At 48.9% G+C, this 16,184-nt stretch overlaps 1 protein-coding gene across 1 annotated transcript; it reads right to left on the reverse strand.

Annotated features, from left to right (window-relative positions):
* Window positions 1–649: 649 nt before the first annotated feature.
* Window positions 650–7,292, reverse strand: LOC125552571 (calcium-transporting ATPase 10, plasma membrane-type). Its single transcript, XM_048716173.2, has 7 exons — window positions 6,689–7,292; window positions 5,062–5,116; window positions 3,025–4,976; window positions 2,780–2,938; window positions 2,312–2,483; window positions 1,564–1,862; window positions 650–1,234 (listed from the first exon to the last, which is right to left on the reverse strand). The coding sequence occupies exons 1-7, from the start codon at window positions 6,863–6,865 to the stop codon at window positions 986–988; spliced, it is 3,063 nt and encodes a 1,020-aa protein (XP_048572130.1). The 5' UTR covers window positions 6,866–7,292; the 3' UTR covers window positions 650–985.
* Between the last annotated feature and the right edge of the window lie 8,892 nt (window positions 7,293–16,184).

The raw sequence follows: 16,184 nt of genomic DNA on the forward strand, positions 1-16,184 counted from the left end.
AAATGGTTCAGACACGACCTCATTGCACGCCCCAAACGAATAGAATCTAAGTCAAACGGACGTCCGTTTGAGGTCGTGCGCTGGAGTTGCCCTTACTGCCTTTGCTCGGCTGTCTTGTGCCTGGCTGGCAGCCGGTAAAACACACACACACAAAAAAACAGGTCGGCAGCTATTGGCTGACGCTGTTGGAATTTTATCTATCCCAAGTGGCCGCTGCTTCCTGCCGCCTTGTGCTTGTGCTTGTGCGGCAGTAGGAGTTGTTGTGGTACACACGATGCTTGCCTTGACTGGTCAAAAACATTTGGTACGGGCGCCGGGCGACAGCAGTGATGGAAGCAAGCTGCCTCTGTGTCAATCGCCTGTGATGCGGAGATAAGGCTGGGCGCCAAAAGAAGCTAACCGCCAATCCCCCTATGCTGCTGCACAAGCACCCACACTGTTCTGTTGTGTACTGTATCTGCTCAATGCTTACGACGGTGGCATTTGGATTGCAACAGATCCCTGGTCAAAGTGGCAACTTCCAAAGAATCACGCTTCAGTGACAGTCACACCGGACAAGAAGATTGATTGAGATTTTCATCAAAAAATTTGGAGCTAAATTTCTGGCACTGGACGTCAAACAGGCACAATGATGGCAAAAAGGAACAGATGTCTCATGTACTTTAGGTTGGTGCAAGCTTATATCAAATGATGCATATACAATTTCAAGTTCCAACATAAACAACATGAAAAAATAACTATCAAGGGTCTATTAAAGCACTTTTGAAGAATCGAGCCCACAGTCTTGGCTCATCCTCTAAAGATCAAATGCAAAAGAAAAAGAAGGCCATAGATTCAATTCACCTAGATAAATAAAACGGATTAATAACAGCAGAAAGAAGAGTTTCTTATGCTCACGACAGCGCCCAAACTGCGTTGGCATCGCCGTCAGCCTGTAGTCCTACCACCTCACTTCAGTTCCTGACTGCAAATTAGCTGGCGTCTCCTACTGAGAACCCACCGGGAAGAGCTTGACTATCGCGGCGATGGGCATGCCTATGAAGCCGATGACAATGCAGGAGAACCACTCCCTGAGCGACAGAGGGGTGGTGTTCGCAAAGTCGCCAAGGAACTGTACTATGATGATCTGGAATACGACCGTGCTGCCGAGCACCGCGACAAACACGTTGTTGTCTAGAATGCCTTTGAATACATTTATCCTCTCCATCTCTCTGGAGCTCACCTCGTTGAACACCTGCATAACGAAAACTTCAGCTCATTTTCACAAAACTAGTATGGTTCTTTTTTTCATTCAAAATTATTATTTGGTAATGAAGTCGTCAGACTTTGTTGCCTTGGTAAGTGTTCATAGTTTGCCATATTATGATAGTGACAGAGAAGCATTATAGTCCTATTAATAAGGATGCATTCATTGTATTTCTTGTAGTGATGGTTATATTTAGTATTTTTGCTGAAACCAGTGCCTGGTTGATAAATAAATGGCATTATTGGAGCGGGGAACAGTGAAATCCTAAAAGACTCTTTCGCAGAAATCAAATGAATGCAATAGAAACTTCGACTTACCTGGCAGAACACAAAGCAATTGAAGATGAGCGTGTTCAGGACTAGATCGGAATTATCACCCTTAAGTTCAAACAACGTCTTTCCTTCGGTCTGCAGATACCAAATTACAAAGAACTGGTAGATTGCCTGTCCCATGATGTTCCTCCACATAATGTTGCTAATGAAGTTTCCTTTCCTTCCAACGGGAGTCCTCTTCATCAGTTCATCGTTTGGAGGTTCTGTGGCCAATGCCAATGCTCCGAGTGTGTCCATGATCATATTGACCCACAGCAACTGAACAGCAGTGAGGGGAGCACTCCCTGAATTGACAAGTAGAAGTATGAAAAACAGTGAAATGCACCTCACAAAATAAACTATGGAACTAAAAATTTGCTACATTAATATAGTTTCCAGGTGTAGCTTATCTTAATACTGTCTTAAAGGAATATTTGTATCACAATTTATGAGTTAAAAACTTGAAAAAAAACATGTAGCAGTTAGTTCCATCAGGAGTTGGTTTATGATAATAATTGGAGCATGAACCAGCACTAAAGGTAACATACAAAATGACTGATTAGAATTCAACTGTAGAATGTTATTTTATTTTTTACAGAATCAAGCTGATGCGGTAAAACCCCTCCCTTTAATCAAACGAACTGATTTAGTGTTCAGTTCTTGAAGGTTATTCAATTTTTACAGAAATCAGCCTATGTTCTTTCTTTACAGGTTATTGCCAGCTTAAATGAGCGCATCAAAGTTTCAGGTATACCTGTCAAGCAGGCTGACGAGAAGTTCACAACGAGGGCAACCACGTTGACTGTTAGTTGAAACTGCACAAACTTCTGAATGTTGATGTACACAGATCGACCCCATTTGGCAACTGTGACTATGGTGGAGAAGTTGTCATCAAGAATGATGACATCGGCACTCTCTTTCGCAACCTTCAAACAGATAGCAAAATGAGGCATACTGGAACTAAATAAGGAATGGCTTGAGTGGACAAGTAATTGACTGTGCAAATCATGATGTACAAGGCCTTATAGATGCTGCAGTGGCATAATGATAGATCATAAACATGCTGACACACTACTAGGTAGTAGTAATTACATTGGAAGACACTCAATGAGTCATAGCTAGGCATGTCAAAGAATTTTATAGTATTTTATATATTAAATTGACATGACTATTTTTCCCCATACAAGAGATAATATTAATAATTTTTGCTCTGTGAAAATACCTCAGTTCCAGCAATGCCCATCGCAAGTCCAATATCAGCCTCATGAAGTGCAGGTGCATCATTTGTCCCGTCACCAGTCACCGCAACAACTTCTTCATGTGTAGTCCGGAGATTCTTCACTAAGGTGTGCTTGTCAAGTGGTGAAGACCTAGCCATTACCTGATATGATACATATAACAACAGTATGTTGACAAATGAAATCCAGAAATGATAGGCAAGATAAATGGCAACAGCAGTAAACATACCTGTATCTTTGGTATCAATTTGAACATTTCTTCTGCACTCTTAGTTCTAAAATCTGGGCCTTCAATGGCAAGACCACCTTCAGTCAGAATGCCACATTCCCGGGCAATTGCCTTTGCTGTGTTAATGTTGTCGCCTGTGACCATCCTGACAGTAATACCGGCTGACCTGCAGATGGCGACGGATTCCTTCACACCCGGGCGCACTGGGTCTTTAATCCCAACAATGCCAATGCATGTGTACCCCTCTTCAGGAATCGCATCATTAGCTGAGAACCCTTCTGCAACTTCAATGTAAGCAAGGCACAGAGTGCGAAGTGCCTCATTTGCAAAGCTCTCGATCGTGGCATTCAAGTGAGCAATAGTTGCACTGTCAAGGGGGACGGCATTGCCTTGATCATTCAGGTACTTGCTGCAAGATGCCAATATGATCTCTGATGCACCTTTGCAGTGAGCACGGAATGCGCCCCCTGGCAGCTGGATGACCACTCCCATTCTCTTCTTCGCTGAGTTAAATGGCTCGACTTTGAGGAGGGTGGTTGCTTTTCGCACTGCCTGGAAATCTCCACCGAGTGACAGGCCAAGCTCTAGAATTGCTGTCTCTGTTGGTGTGCCCAGTATTTCGCGTTTGCCATCCTGGTTGATGACAACATCGCCACCAGTGTTGTTAAATATGGACTGCGAGAGCATTGTCATGACAGAATCCGGTAGCTCAGAGAATAAGCTCTTGGTGTTTGAAGATTTATCCACTTCTTTAATTTTGCCACAGATGCAAGCCTTGACGACAGTCATGTGATTCGTTGTGAGTGTGCCAGTCTTGTCGCTGCAAATGGAGGTTGCTGAGCCCATGGTCTCACAGGCTGCCAGGTGTCGGACAAGTGCCTTGTCATTCATCATCTTCTTCATGGCAAAAGCAAGGCTCAAGGTCACGGCGAGCGGTAAGCCTTCAGGAACTGCTACGACAACAATGGTAACAGCAATAGCAAAGAACTCAAGCAGCTCCAGTGCATCATCTCCACTCCAACTCAAGTACGAGCCATCCATGATCTTGCGTCGGAACAGGCTTTCAGTGAGCACTGCAAATGTGACAACAGCAAAGACGAGGCCTATTTTGCCAATGATGGTTGCAACGCCGTTCAGCTTGACCTGCAATGGCGTCTCATCATCCCCTCCTTCACTGAGGGTGGCCATGAGTTTACCCCATTGAGTCCTCATGCCGACTGTTGTCACAAGCATCTTGCAAGAACCATCCTGCACTTTAGTTCCTGACAAAAGGAATGGGTTCTCGGCATTGACAGCAACTGGTTCACTCTCCCCAGTCAGGCTTGATTCATTAATCAGCAATGAGAATCCTGATACGAACAAACCGTCAGCTGGTACTTGATCACCAATGGAAAGGTGCACAATGTCACCAACGAGAAGCTCGTATATCGAGAGCTTCTGCCGGTACCCACTCCGGGTGACCTGCACCGTGATCTTCTTCTTCTCCTTGTCAAGGTCCTTGAACTGCAGGGATTGCCGGTAGTCGCTTGTCGCAGTGACAAACACAACCAGAAGGATACTAGCCACGATGCCGAGGCCATCATGCGCGCCCTTGGGCCACCCCTCGGTGGCAATGCCGACGACAAGCGAGAAGAAGGCACATGCAGCAAGGATCATGAGTGTCATGTCCTGGAGCGCCTCCCAGACAAAGACCCAGAAGCTGCGGGCCTCCGTCTCGGCGAATTTGTTGATGCCAAAGATCTCCTGCCGGGATGCAAGCTTGTCCTTGGATGTGCTGACGCCATCCGACTCTGAGGTAGACACCTTTGATAAGAGGCCCTCAGTGCCGCCATGTGCTTTCAACTTCTTGATGTCGTGGCTCTCGACAACAGAGCTCAGTTCCTCAGCACAGATGCCATAGCCTGCTGCCTTGACAGCAGCAGGGACTGTGTACTCGCTCTGGGGAGCGAGACCTGTGAAATTGTGTTGGTGGTAAGATTGACTGGTTGAAATCCAGAAGGAAAGGGATAATTATTGTACGCTCTGGTATCATCATACCATGGATGAACTGAAGCGCAGCCTTTGAAACAAGCACAGCAACACGCAGCTTCTCCTGAAATAGGTATTGGTGTGGAGTCAGTCTCAAGAATAACAACTGTTCTCAGATTGCTTGAAGCTGAACATGGCATACAGATGTACTCCCTCCGTTTCTAATTATAAGATGTTTTAGATATTGCAATATGGACTACATACGGATTAAAATGAGTAAATAAACACACTAAAACGCTTCTAGATGCATGCGAATCTGAGAAAATAGATAAAGAAAAGCTAAAACATTTTATATCTAGGAACGGAGGGAGTAGTAAAAAGCACCAGAGAGAAATGACAGTTGCAGCAGCTATAACTAGAATCCACTTGTTTATTGAAGGGCAACTTTGTTGGTTTATAACTTTATATTCACAGGAGTTGCAGCAGCAAAAAAACAACTCCACCAGATCTTCTATATCTAAATAGCTAGCCCCCACTAACATATTTCTCTCAACATGCAAGCACGCCACATCATCAAGCAACATGCATGGCAAAAGGCCCACCACAACATGCATTCATGCACATGAAAATGTCCACCTCAACATGTAAACATATATTAGATATTTTACAATACATTAATCAAACACAATAAAGCATATGGATTTGCAATTTTAGTTTTCGTAGTATCACTATTCACGTTCCATAGAAATCACATATCATCGAAATGTATTGCAAATATTCCCGCAACAACGTGCGGGGTATCATCTAGTATTTAAAAAGACGACAACCCGTGGTCAGACCATCAGAGAAGACCAAAAATATAGGATTGTGTTCTTCTAGAATAAAATAATCCATAATGGAGATTCCCTTTTTTAACAAAAAAGATCCGCTAGAAGCATCCACGTCACGCAATGCTGCGTTTTTCACAAGGCTCTAGGCCTACTTCATTCATCTGATAATTGTTCTAGCAAATGGCAAAAATCAACTATGGCAAGTTTGATACACTACATAGAAATCCAAAAGTATATAGTGCAGGAAAAGTAGTAACTTTTGGTTATATTTTACTACATACGGTATCTTGATTTTCTTAACAACAAGGCCTATTCTGAAACTTTTGACATACGTGCATTAATGACAGTGATATAATTTCACTCTAAACAACACAGAATAATAATTACAGACTCGCTCCAAACAGATGCGTCGAACAACTATAGGTGCATTGCAGATCAAGATCTGTGTATATTATTTGCCATTGCCCTCTCAGATGTCTAGTGTCATGGCCTAACTAATGTTTGCTTCTTGGGACGAACCTCTGCATCACAATTTTCTGATAAGAAGGTATATGCTCTACTACCAACTATGGCATGTGCAGCCTGCGCTTTCTATGCGTGCCAACCAAAGGTTGGGGGAAACGCCTGACAATGGCAGGCGCGAGCGACCGCGACAGAAAACAATACATGAGAGATGCAAAAGGGCGAATTAAATTGATTCTCTTCTAGAGTTCTTGGTTCTCCAACCAAAAATTAATTCTCCGTTCCAGAGTTCTTGGTTCTCCCTTTCGCAAATAAAAAGAAAGAGTTCTTGGTTCTCCGGCGAAATTACTACCGTAGATGGAAATCGAGGACGGGGAGGCGTATGTATGTGCGTGCGTGCGTACCTGGTTGGTCCGCTTCATGGCGGCGGCCTCGGAGCGCTTGCCGAGGTTGGCGGTGAAGCGGAAGCGGCGCTTGGGGTTCTTGACGACGCCGACGACCTTGCGCCATCGGCCCAGCGCCTCGTGGGACGAGTGCTTGGGCTTGACGCCCCCGAAGTTCTCGTTGAGGTAGCTCTCCATGGCGGGCGTCCCTGCTTGCTCTCCCTGTCAAACCAACCAAGGAAGCCCTCTCCGATCTCCCACCACCACCACCAGCTCCGCCGTGCCTATATATTAGCACGCGGCTCCTCGCACCGGCATTTTCCGGGAAGGAAGCGCGTGGGGGGCCGTCGTTGACGCGTCGTGGGTACGTGGGTCCGACTCCGGTGCTGCCTCGACGGGCGATACTTTCATGGAAGTGGCGGTATTCTGTCCTTGGGGGTGGCCGATTTCATGGAAGGTGACGAGTTTTTTAGGTAGGAGCGGTGGTGGATCCGAGCGAGGGAGGAAGAGGGGAGGCGCGACGTGTGGGAGCGAGCGAGGGGAAGGGAATTAAGCGGGTGGTGCTTCCTTGCTTTGCTCTGGTTTGGGGAAAGGAGCGTGGATTCAGGGGTCAAACGGAACGGGTCTCCGGGCCGATGAACGCTGCATGTCTGTCTCTCCGCGTCTGGGCCATGATTGTTGCGGGAAATTTACGGTGGGTTCGGCGAGTGGGACGGGAAAGCAGGGGAGACGGGGACAGTGCTGTTCACGGAGTGAGCCTGTGGCGGAACCACGCGCATGCTCTTCAAGTTCTGCTTTTCACCAAACAATTTAACAATTTCTTTTCTTTTTGTTTGCGGGAAAATTTAACAACTCCTTGATTGTATTTTTTCTAGAAGCGTCCAGTCTATTTATCAAACATCGTGACAGTACAAAGAACATGAAATAAAAAAAAATCAAATCCATGTTCGTAAACTACCTGACAAGGGCAACAAGCGCTGGAGCGAGCCACAGAGCATAGATAGTCAGGAAGTAGTCGTGTCAAGACCCCAAAGGACCACACGAGAGCAACAACCGTCGTCGATGAAAAAAAAGCATAGATCGAATGGGTCCAACCCGTGGACACATGAACGCAGACGAACGAAGATCAACAAGGATGAGTATGCAGATGAAATGGCGATAATGCAGGCGGTCCTTGGAGACCCGGAGCGTGCAGAAAGAGCATTTTCTTCAATTTCAAGGGATTGATCAATGGTCACCGAGTGTTGAATCGGAACAGGGCACAAGGGCATTTCATGTTAATGGGCAACTACTTTACCCATATGCCCTATTTGCACACAATTTTCACCGACCCTTTCAGATTCGGGGAAATGTGTTTGATCGTCTTTGCAATGGTGTCCAGGCCTACGATGCTAATTCATCTTGAAGAAGGATGTCATAGGAAGAACTGGATTCTCTGGTGCACGGTTGCACTGCGGATGCTTGCATATGCCATGGCCACAAATTCATCGGTCGAGTACCTCCGGAAGTCTAAGAGCATGTACGAAGACTCAATGGTCAGATTTGCTATTGCAGTCAGAGTGTCTGGACCTCGGTACTTGAGAGAACCAATTGTTACAGACACCGAAAGGCTCATGACACTCTCGGAAATAAGAGGATGGTCATCGGATCTCTTGATTGCATGCACTTCAGATGGAAGAACTGCCCATATGCTCTACAATGGCAACATCAGGGCCATGTTAAGAAGCTCACCATCATTCTTGAAGCTATTGCATCACAGGACCTCTGGATTTGGCAATCTTTCTTTGGCATGTCTGTTTCTCGCAATGACATCAATATATTGTAGCAGTCTCCATTGTTTGCTAGGTTGACAGAAGGACAAACTCCTCCGTGCAAATATATTGTCAATGGGCATGACTAATACGTGGCTAGTACCTGGTTGACAGTATCTACCCTCTATGGGTGACTTTCGTCGAGACCATCTCTGTGTTAGTCGGTCAGGAAAAAGCTCACTTTGCCAAAGGACGAGAAGAAGCTAGAAATGATGTGGATAGGGCATTTCGAGTACCCCAAGTCTGTTTTGCAGTTGTTTGAGGAACTGTAAAAATATGGGATCCAGAGACCTTGTAGGAGGTGATGACATGTCGTGTTACCATGCACAACATGATCATGGAGGATGAGGGTGAAGATCCTATTGAGGGTCTGGAATTTGAGAACATGGGTGATCTTATCCAACTTCCACATCAGAATTCAATCATATTTGATAGGTTTGTCCAATTAAATCAACAAATTCGGCATCGAGCAACTCATGAGCAGCTTAAGTTTTGGCGTTCAAGATGCCATGAGTGCGCGGGCTGGGACGGAAAAGGAGCGGAGACACAAACAGTGCCTTCGGTGGCGTTTGTGGTCGCACAACACATGTGTTTTAGTTCCAAGTAAAAAAACAAACTGGGGGTATCCTCAAAGTGGACCTTTAAATCGCCCGTATACATCTGGATTGCATTGTTCCGACGCAGTTTGCCATCCAACAGCGCCCCGCATCGGTCCATGGACCAATCCCCTTGTTCGTTTTCCCGGAAAAACGGAAGCAAGCTAAGGGGGCTTTGTGGGAGTATGGACCGTCATCACGTGGGACTCCGACACCCCAACCCACCAAAAACCACACCTGGACCCCACGTCTCCATTTGTTCCCTCCTTCTCGGCATCTTCTTCCTCCCTTGCCGACGTCGTCACTCTACCACCCTAGCCCCCCGATAAGCCATTTCCGGACCTCCACCGCCTCCGTCACTCCACTAGATAGCCACGCCACTGGTCCACACCTCTCGTCCGTCCACCGCAGGTACTGTCGTGGTTCTAAGTCTGACAGTAATGTAGGGGGGTAGGTATGGAGAGGCAACATCTTAGCTATGGAGAAGTTGTAAGCACGCGAGGTTTATGAGTTCAGGCCCTTCTCGGAGGAAGTAATAGCCCTACGTCTCGGAGCCCGGAGGCGGTCGACTGGATTATGCGTGTATGAATTACAGGGGTGCGAACCATTTACACTGAGGAGGGGGTGGCTTGTATAGAGTTCGCCGGACCCCTCCGGCCCTCAGTTATGAAGGGTTTTAAATACATTAAGGTCGGGCGTTACTGGTAACGCCCCTAATAAAATGCTATGATGGCCATAAAGGCTACTTAATAACCGACCGTTAGCATGCGGAGTGCCTTTAGGTCTCCTGGCCGTCGAGTAGTTTGGTCTTGGTCGAGTGATTGCTTCTTGGTCGAGTGTCTTCGAGTCTGTCGAGTGGAACACCTCCAAGTCGATTGAAAGGTGATTTCTTCTAGAGATGTCCTTGGGTAGGGTAGTTAGGACAGGTCCATGACCCTACCCTAGGTACATAGCTTCATCATTAGCCCCCGAATGGATCGAGGTTTGAGTGGGGAAGGAGTTGAGAATTTCCCCGACTCATTTTTCATGCTGTGAGCACATCTGGTTTCGGATCAACGAACCTGGGTGATGATAGCAACTTCTTTTTCGGTCGCCTTGATCCATTCTTAGTTTTTTGTCGAGTGAGTTTCTTTGCTTGAGAGGCTCCGAGTGACGGTGCGGAGGAGATCTTCGGTCTGACAAGTTGTTCTGCTGCCCGCAGATTTCGCGGGATCCGAATTTTGGGAAGCGCACGGGACGGGGGGGGCATAGTAATCGGATGGGATAGGGCGGAGCCGCCTCGATCCCCGTGCCACCTTTTTCGCCACGTATCGCGCGCGCGATTGTTACGGGAGTTGACAGGGCCGCCCGGGCCTACCAGTCAGCCACTCAGAAGCGGCCTCATATAAGGCGTTGGACCGGGGTCTCTCGAACAGTGCGTCCCCATTATCTCTTCTCCTCTTCACGCTCCTTCGCTGCGCTTGCTCTCGCCCCAGTGCCATCGCTCCGTACGCGTCTCGCCGGCGACGATGGGGACGGCGGCTCTGGAGCGGGCAAAGAAGGCGACGGTGAGGTCGAAGGGGAAGGTGACCAGTCGGGGCGGATCCTCCTCGCGAACCAGCCTGTCGAAGGGCTGGATCCAGGGCGACTGGATCCGCTCAATGATCACCCAAGAAGACCTCGACGACCTAGCCGAAGGAGGGCTGATCCCCTATGAATCGGCGCGGCTTCTGGGGAAGGAATCCGAGCCGCAACCTTGGGAGGGTGAGCGCGTTCTCCTTGCCACCCACGTCGACCGTGGATTTTCCTTGCCCCCTCACCCTTTCTTTCGGGGATTTTTGAACTCCTTTGGGGCACAACTCCACCATTTCACTCCCAACACAATCGTTTATCTCGCCGCTTTCGTTTCTTTGTGTGAGAATTTCCTGGGTTGTCGGACTCACTGGGGCCTTTTCAAGCACATTTTCACTTGTCGCTCCCAGACGGTGAAAAAGGCTAATCCGAGTGACAAGAGGACTCAAGTGATTCAGATGTGTGGGAGTCTTGGTGTTCAGATGAGAGGGAAAAGTTCCTTTCTGGCCATGATTCTTCCCGACTCGGTTCGCGGATGGCAGTCGACCTGGTTTTACTGTAAAGACCAGTCGACGCCAGGGCAGTCGACTGGCCTCCCTCCCTTTACCATGGACCGAGTGAGGAAACCCTCCCCTTTGAAGGTGCTCCCGGAGGAGAAGGCGCAGGTGAGGGTGCTGGTCGAGCGAGTGGTCCAGCTTATCCGTGACGGGGTCACCGGTATGGATCTCTTGGAGGTCTTCCTTCAGCGGCGCATCCAGCCTCTTCAAGCCCGAGACCATCAGATGTGGATGTATTCGGGTCTTGAAGACTCCACTCGGATTCACCCGGAGGAGGTCGATGACGACACGCTGGAGAAGTGGCTGTCGGGCATGACCGGAAACAAGGACAACCCCAGGGGAGCCAGGAGAGTTCCTCCATTCGACCAGTCCCATGTACCAGAGAAGGTCTGATTCTGAGCTTTTGTTTGTAATCTGAATTCACTCGCGTAGCTGTTTATACTGCGTCGACTGACTTTGTTCTCCCTGCTTTCTTTCAGGCCATTATTGAAATGTATTCAATGCCCAACGGAGAGCAAGAGCAGGACCCAGAAGGGGAGGCGAGCGGCGGCGACAGTGGCGAATGGGATTCTGACGGTGGAGGGGACGAAGAAAGCGACGACCCAAGTGACGAAGAAGAAGTCGAGTCGCCTCCTCGCAGGGAGAGGCGGTCCAAACTTGACCAAGAACGACCGAGCGCCCGTGAAAAGGCGATTGCTCAAGCTGGTCAGTCTTCGAAGCGTCCTCGGACCTCTTCGCCAACTCCAACTGAAAAAGCGTGAAAGCATCCCAAAGTCGCAGAGCCGAAGCCTCGGAAGGCGTTGCCGAAAATTAAGATCGATATCCCCGTCGCTTCCGCGTGAGTGTCTCCCTTTATATTCACTCGACGCCCTGTGGTGTTTGTTTTTCTTGTTTTAACCGGACGAACTTTGGAATTGTCAGCGCTGCTACTTCCAGGACCTCAGCTTACAGGGACGATGATGAGGTGATGGAGGATGCGGTCACTTCTAATCTGGGTATGATTTCTGCCATACTGTCTTTATTTTGGTCGATTCAACTGCAATGTGTGCCATTGGGTGATGTGATTTTGTCGATTGAACTTTGAACAGCCCCTAACATTATTGACCTCCCTGATGATGATGATGATGAAGAGCCCGAGAGGCCTTTGACCAGGAAAAATAGGCAAGCTCCTGCGAGCGAGGTGCCACAATCGACGCCGAGGGCGGAGCCAGTCGTTCAGGACGCTGGTGATGCCAATCGGGGTTCTGTTACCTTCGCCGTGCCATTGTCGAGTGCCTTGCCTTCTTCATCGACTGCTCAGGCCCCTGTCGACCCGCCTTCAGTTTTTGCGACCCATCATGTCCCAGAGGACGAAGTGAATGCTGCCAAGGAAGCCATACGCCAGGCGGGCATTATGATGGAGAAGATGAAGACGGTGCGGGATGCCAGCCAGGCCGCCTACGATGCTAGCTCGGCTCTCCAGAGCAACGTTCAGGTTAGTTGGTCGCCGCTTGTTCTGTTAGGATATGCTATCTGAAGACTCTTTCCGAAAATCTTTGCATCTGTACACCCACTGGGTGCGTCGATTGAATTCTTGAACTAGCGGGGGCACGCTGAGTGCACCCACTGGGTGTAGTCCCCGAGACTACGGTGGACTGCTGGCAGTCGACTGTAGTCTTTGTATTTTGTAGACTGTAAACCGAACTGGTGGTTTGTCTCTTCCACTCGGTCTGGTCGAGTGGGATTAGAACCGGTGGGGGCACGCCAAGTGCACCCACTAGGTGTAGTCCCCGAGACCGCGGTCGACTGCTGGCAGTCGACTGTGGTCTGAGTTCTACTTTCTCTCCCCTTGTTTTTTTACCCCTGCACTCGACTTCGGCGGGCCGGTCGAGTGGGATCAGAACCGGTGGGGGCACGCAAAGTGCACCCACTGGGTTTAGTCCCCGAGACTATGGTGGACTGCGGGCAGTCGACCGTAGTCTTAGTACTTATTGTCTTTGTCGTTTTTCGCTGTAAAATAACTTCTCCTCTTTGATTTCAGAAATCTTGTGATCTTGGAGCTCGTTTTGCTGACTTGGAGAGACAGCAGATCCAACTGAACCTTGAGTTGGAGCTGGCCAAGACAGAGCTGGCCAAGACGAGTTTGTCGACTAGTCTATCTTAGGCTTGAGTACCCTTCCGCTCTTTCTGAATCAAGCAATGTTTCTTTGCAGAAAAACTAAGAGAAGCTCTGGTGAAGAAGGATCAGGATTTGGCTGCTGCTCGAAAGGAAGCTGACGACAGAACCGCTCTGGCTGAACAGAAACTGGCTTCGGTCGGCCAGTTGGAAGAAGAGAATACCAAGCTGAAATCTGCTCTGAACGAAGCCAACAAGGAGTGCTCGCGCTGGAAGAAGGAGAACCTCAACCTGTGCGAGAAGATGGAAGGAATCGCTCGCAGGAGGGACGATCCGGAGAGCTATCTGAGGAGCCTTGCCAAGAAGTTGTTCATCAAGCTTGAAGGTGCACATTTTGTTCCGACTGATTTTTTTGTGTCGACTCGGCGTATGAAAATTGACTTATCCTTGGATCATGAATGCAGAGTTTTGCCAGAACTTCGAGGAGGAGACTGGGCGGATCGAACCAGGTTTGGATCCAATCAATTCTCCCGTGAAAGATGAAACTGCCATGAATCTACTCCGACTGGAATACCGCATCGACGGTGTCGTGGACTACTTGGCTCGACTGAAGGTCGCCATGTCACGTATCGACCCGGAACTTTGGCCAGAGGCCACGCTCCAAAATGATCTTGAGTCCCTGATGACTCGACTTAACGAAATCCCTGACCGAGTGCGGGAGTGGACAAAGTCTTCTGCCCGGTGTGGCGCTGATGTGGTTCTGTCTTTGGTTCGTGTCCACTGCAAGGAGGTGCGACAAGATAAACTGGCAGCAATCAAGATCGCCAACACCCAAAAGCATGACTTCCGAACTTTTATGGAGACTTTCATCGCTGCAGCCACTCGGATCGCCGACGGCGTTGACCTGGACGAGTTCGTCGAGCCTGCCAGCCCTCCTCCTGTGGAGTGAACAAACTTTTATGCCTCACCTTAAATTTGCCTCGGAATGCCGAGTGGTTTTTATAACCGTTAAACTCTTTCGGGCTGAATGCCCGAGCACTTCGATCTGCGGTCCGAAACCTTTAAGATTTATCTGAACTTGGTTTATCATTGAATATCTTCATGAATCCCTCGTCGAGTGGAAATCGTTCTTCATTCGATACAACTTTTGTATTTGTGGCGCAGCTCCGAAGGAGAAGGTAGCAGTCGACCTGCACCTCGTCGTCCTTGCGGGTCGGCGATGGAGCGCTCATTGTATTTGTGGCGAAGCTCCCCAAGGAGGAGGTGGCAGTCGACCTGCACCTTGTTACTACAGAGCGGGATGGAGCGCACTTTGTATTTGTGGCGAAGCTCCCAAGGAGAAGGTAGCAGTCGACCTGCACCTTGTCGTCCTTGCAGGTCGGCGATGGAGCGCTCATTGTATTTGTGGCGAAGCTCCCCAGGAGAAGGTGACAGTCGGCCTGCACCTCGTCACTGTAGAGTGGGATGTGTCTTGTACTTAGGCGAGTACTTGGACTGCAGCTAAGCCCCCGAGTGGGAGGGTCGTTCACCACTCGGTAGGATTTTCAAATACTTAGGCGAGTACTGGACTGCAGCTAAGCCCCCGAGTGGGAGGTTTGCTCACCACTCGGTAGGATTTTCAAATACTTAGGCGAGTACTGGACTGCAGCTAAGCCCCCGAGTGGGAGGTTTGCTCACCACTCAGTAGGATTTTCAAACACTTAGGCGAGTACTGGACTGCAGCTAAGCCCCCGAGTTGGAGGACTTAGGCGAGTACTGGACCGCAGCTAAGCCCCCGAGTGGGAGGTTTGCTCGCCACTCGGTAGGATTTTCAAACACTTAGGCGAGTACTGGACTGCAGCTAAGCCCCCGAGTGGGAGGACTTAGGCGAGTACTGAACTGCAGCTAAGCCCCCGAGTGGGAGGATTGTTCTCCACTCGGTAGGATTTTCGAACACTTAGGCGAGTACTAGACTGCAGCTAAGCCCCCGAGTGGGAGGATTTCTCTCCACTCGGTAGGATTTTTTCAAACTTAGGCGAGTGCCGGACTGCAGCTAAGTCTCCAAGTGAGAAAACTTAGGCGAGTACTGGACTGTAGCTAAGCCCCCGAGTGGGAGGATTGCTCTCCACTCGGTAGGATTTTTTCAAACTTAGGCGAGTGCCGGACTGCAGCTAAGTCTCCGAGTGAGAAAACTTAGGCGAGTACTGGACTGCAGCTAAGCCCCCGAGTGGGAGGATTGCTCTCCACTCGGTAGGATTTTTTCAAACTTAGGCGAGTGTCGGACTGCAGCTAAGTCTCCGAGTGAGAAAACTTAGGCGAGTACTGGACTGCAGCTAAGCCCCCAAGTGGGAGGATTGCTCTCCACTCGGTAGGATTTTTTCAAACTTAGGCGAGTGCCGGACTGCAGCTAAGTCTCAGAGTGAGAAGACTTAGGCGAGTACTGGACTGCAGCTAAGCCCCCGAGTGGGAGGATTGCTCTCCACTCGGTAGGATTTTTTCAAACTTAGGCGAGTGCCGGACTGCAGCTAAGTCTCCGAGTGAGAAGACTTAGGCGAGTACTGGACTGCAGCTAAGCTCCCAAGTGGGAGGATTGCTCTCCACTCGGTAGGATTTTTAAATACTTAGGCGAAACGGGTTCGCAGCTAAGCCCCCGAGTGGGAGGCTGGCTCACCACTCAGTAGGAAATTATTTTTACAAACTTAGGCGAAACGGATTCGCAGCTAAGCCACCCACTGGGGGATTTCTTACGCAAACAAAAACAATAACAATCGCTGGGAAAATTATAACGCTCTTGTCTTTGATAAATAAACTACAGGAGTTTTTTTTTCTTATTACATCTCATCCGAGTGAGAATTCAAGTATAAAAGGGGCGGAGTAGCTCCGCATTCCAGGCTCGTGGCTCATCAATCTGGTGATCGACATTATAGA

This window comes from Triticum urartu, chromosome 4A, assembly GCF_056163025.1.
Source record: "Triticum urartu cultivar PI428250 chromosome 4A, HENAU_Tu73, whole genome shotgun sequence".
NCBI classification, from domain to species: domain Eukaryota; kingdom Viridiplantae; phylum Streptophyta; class Magnoliopsida; order Poales; family Poaceae; genus Triticum; species Triticum urartu.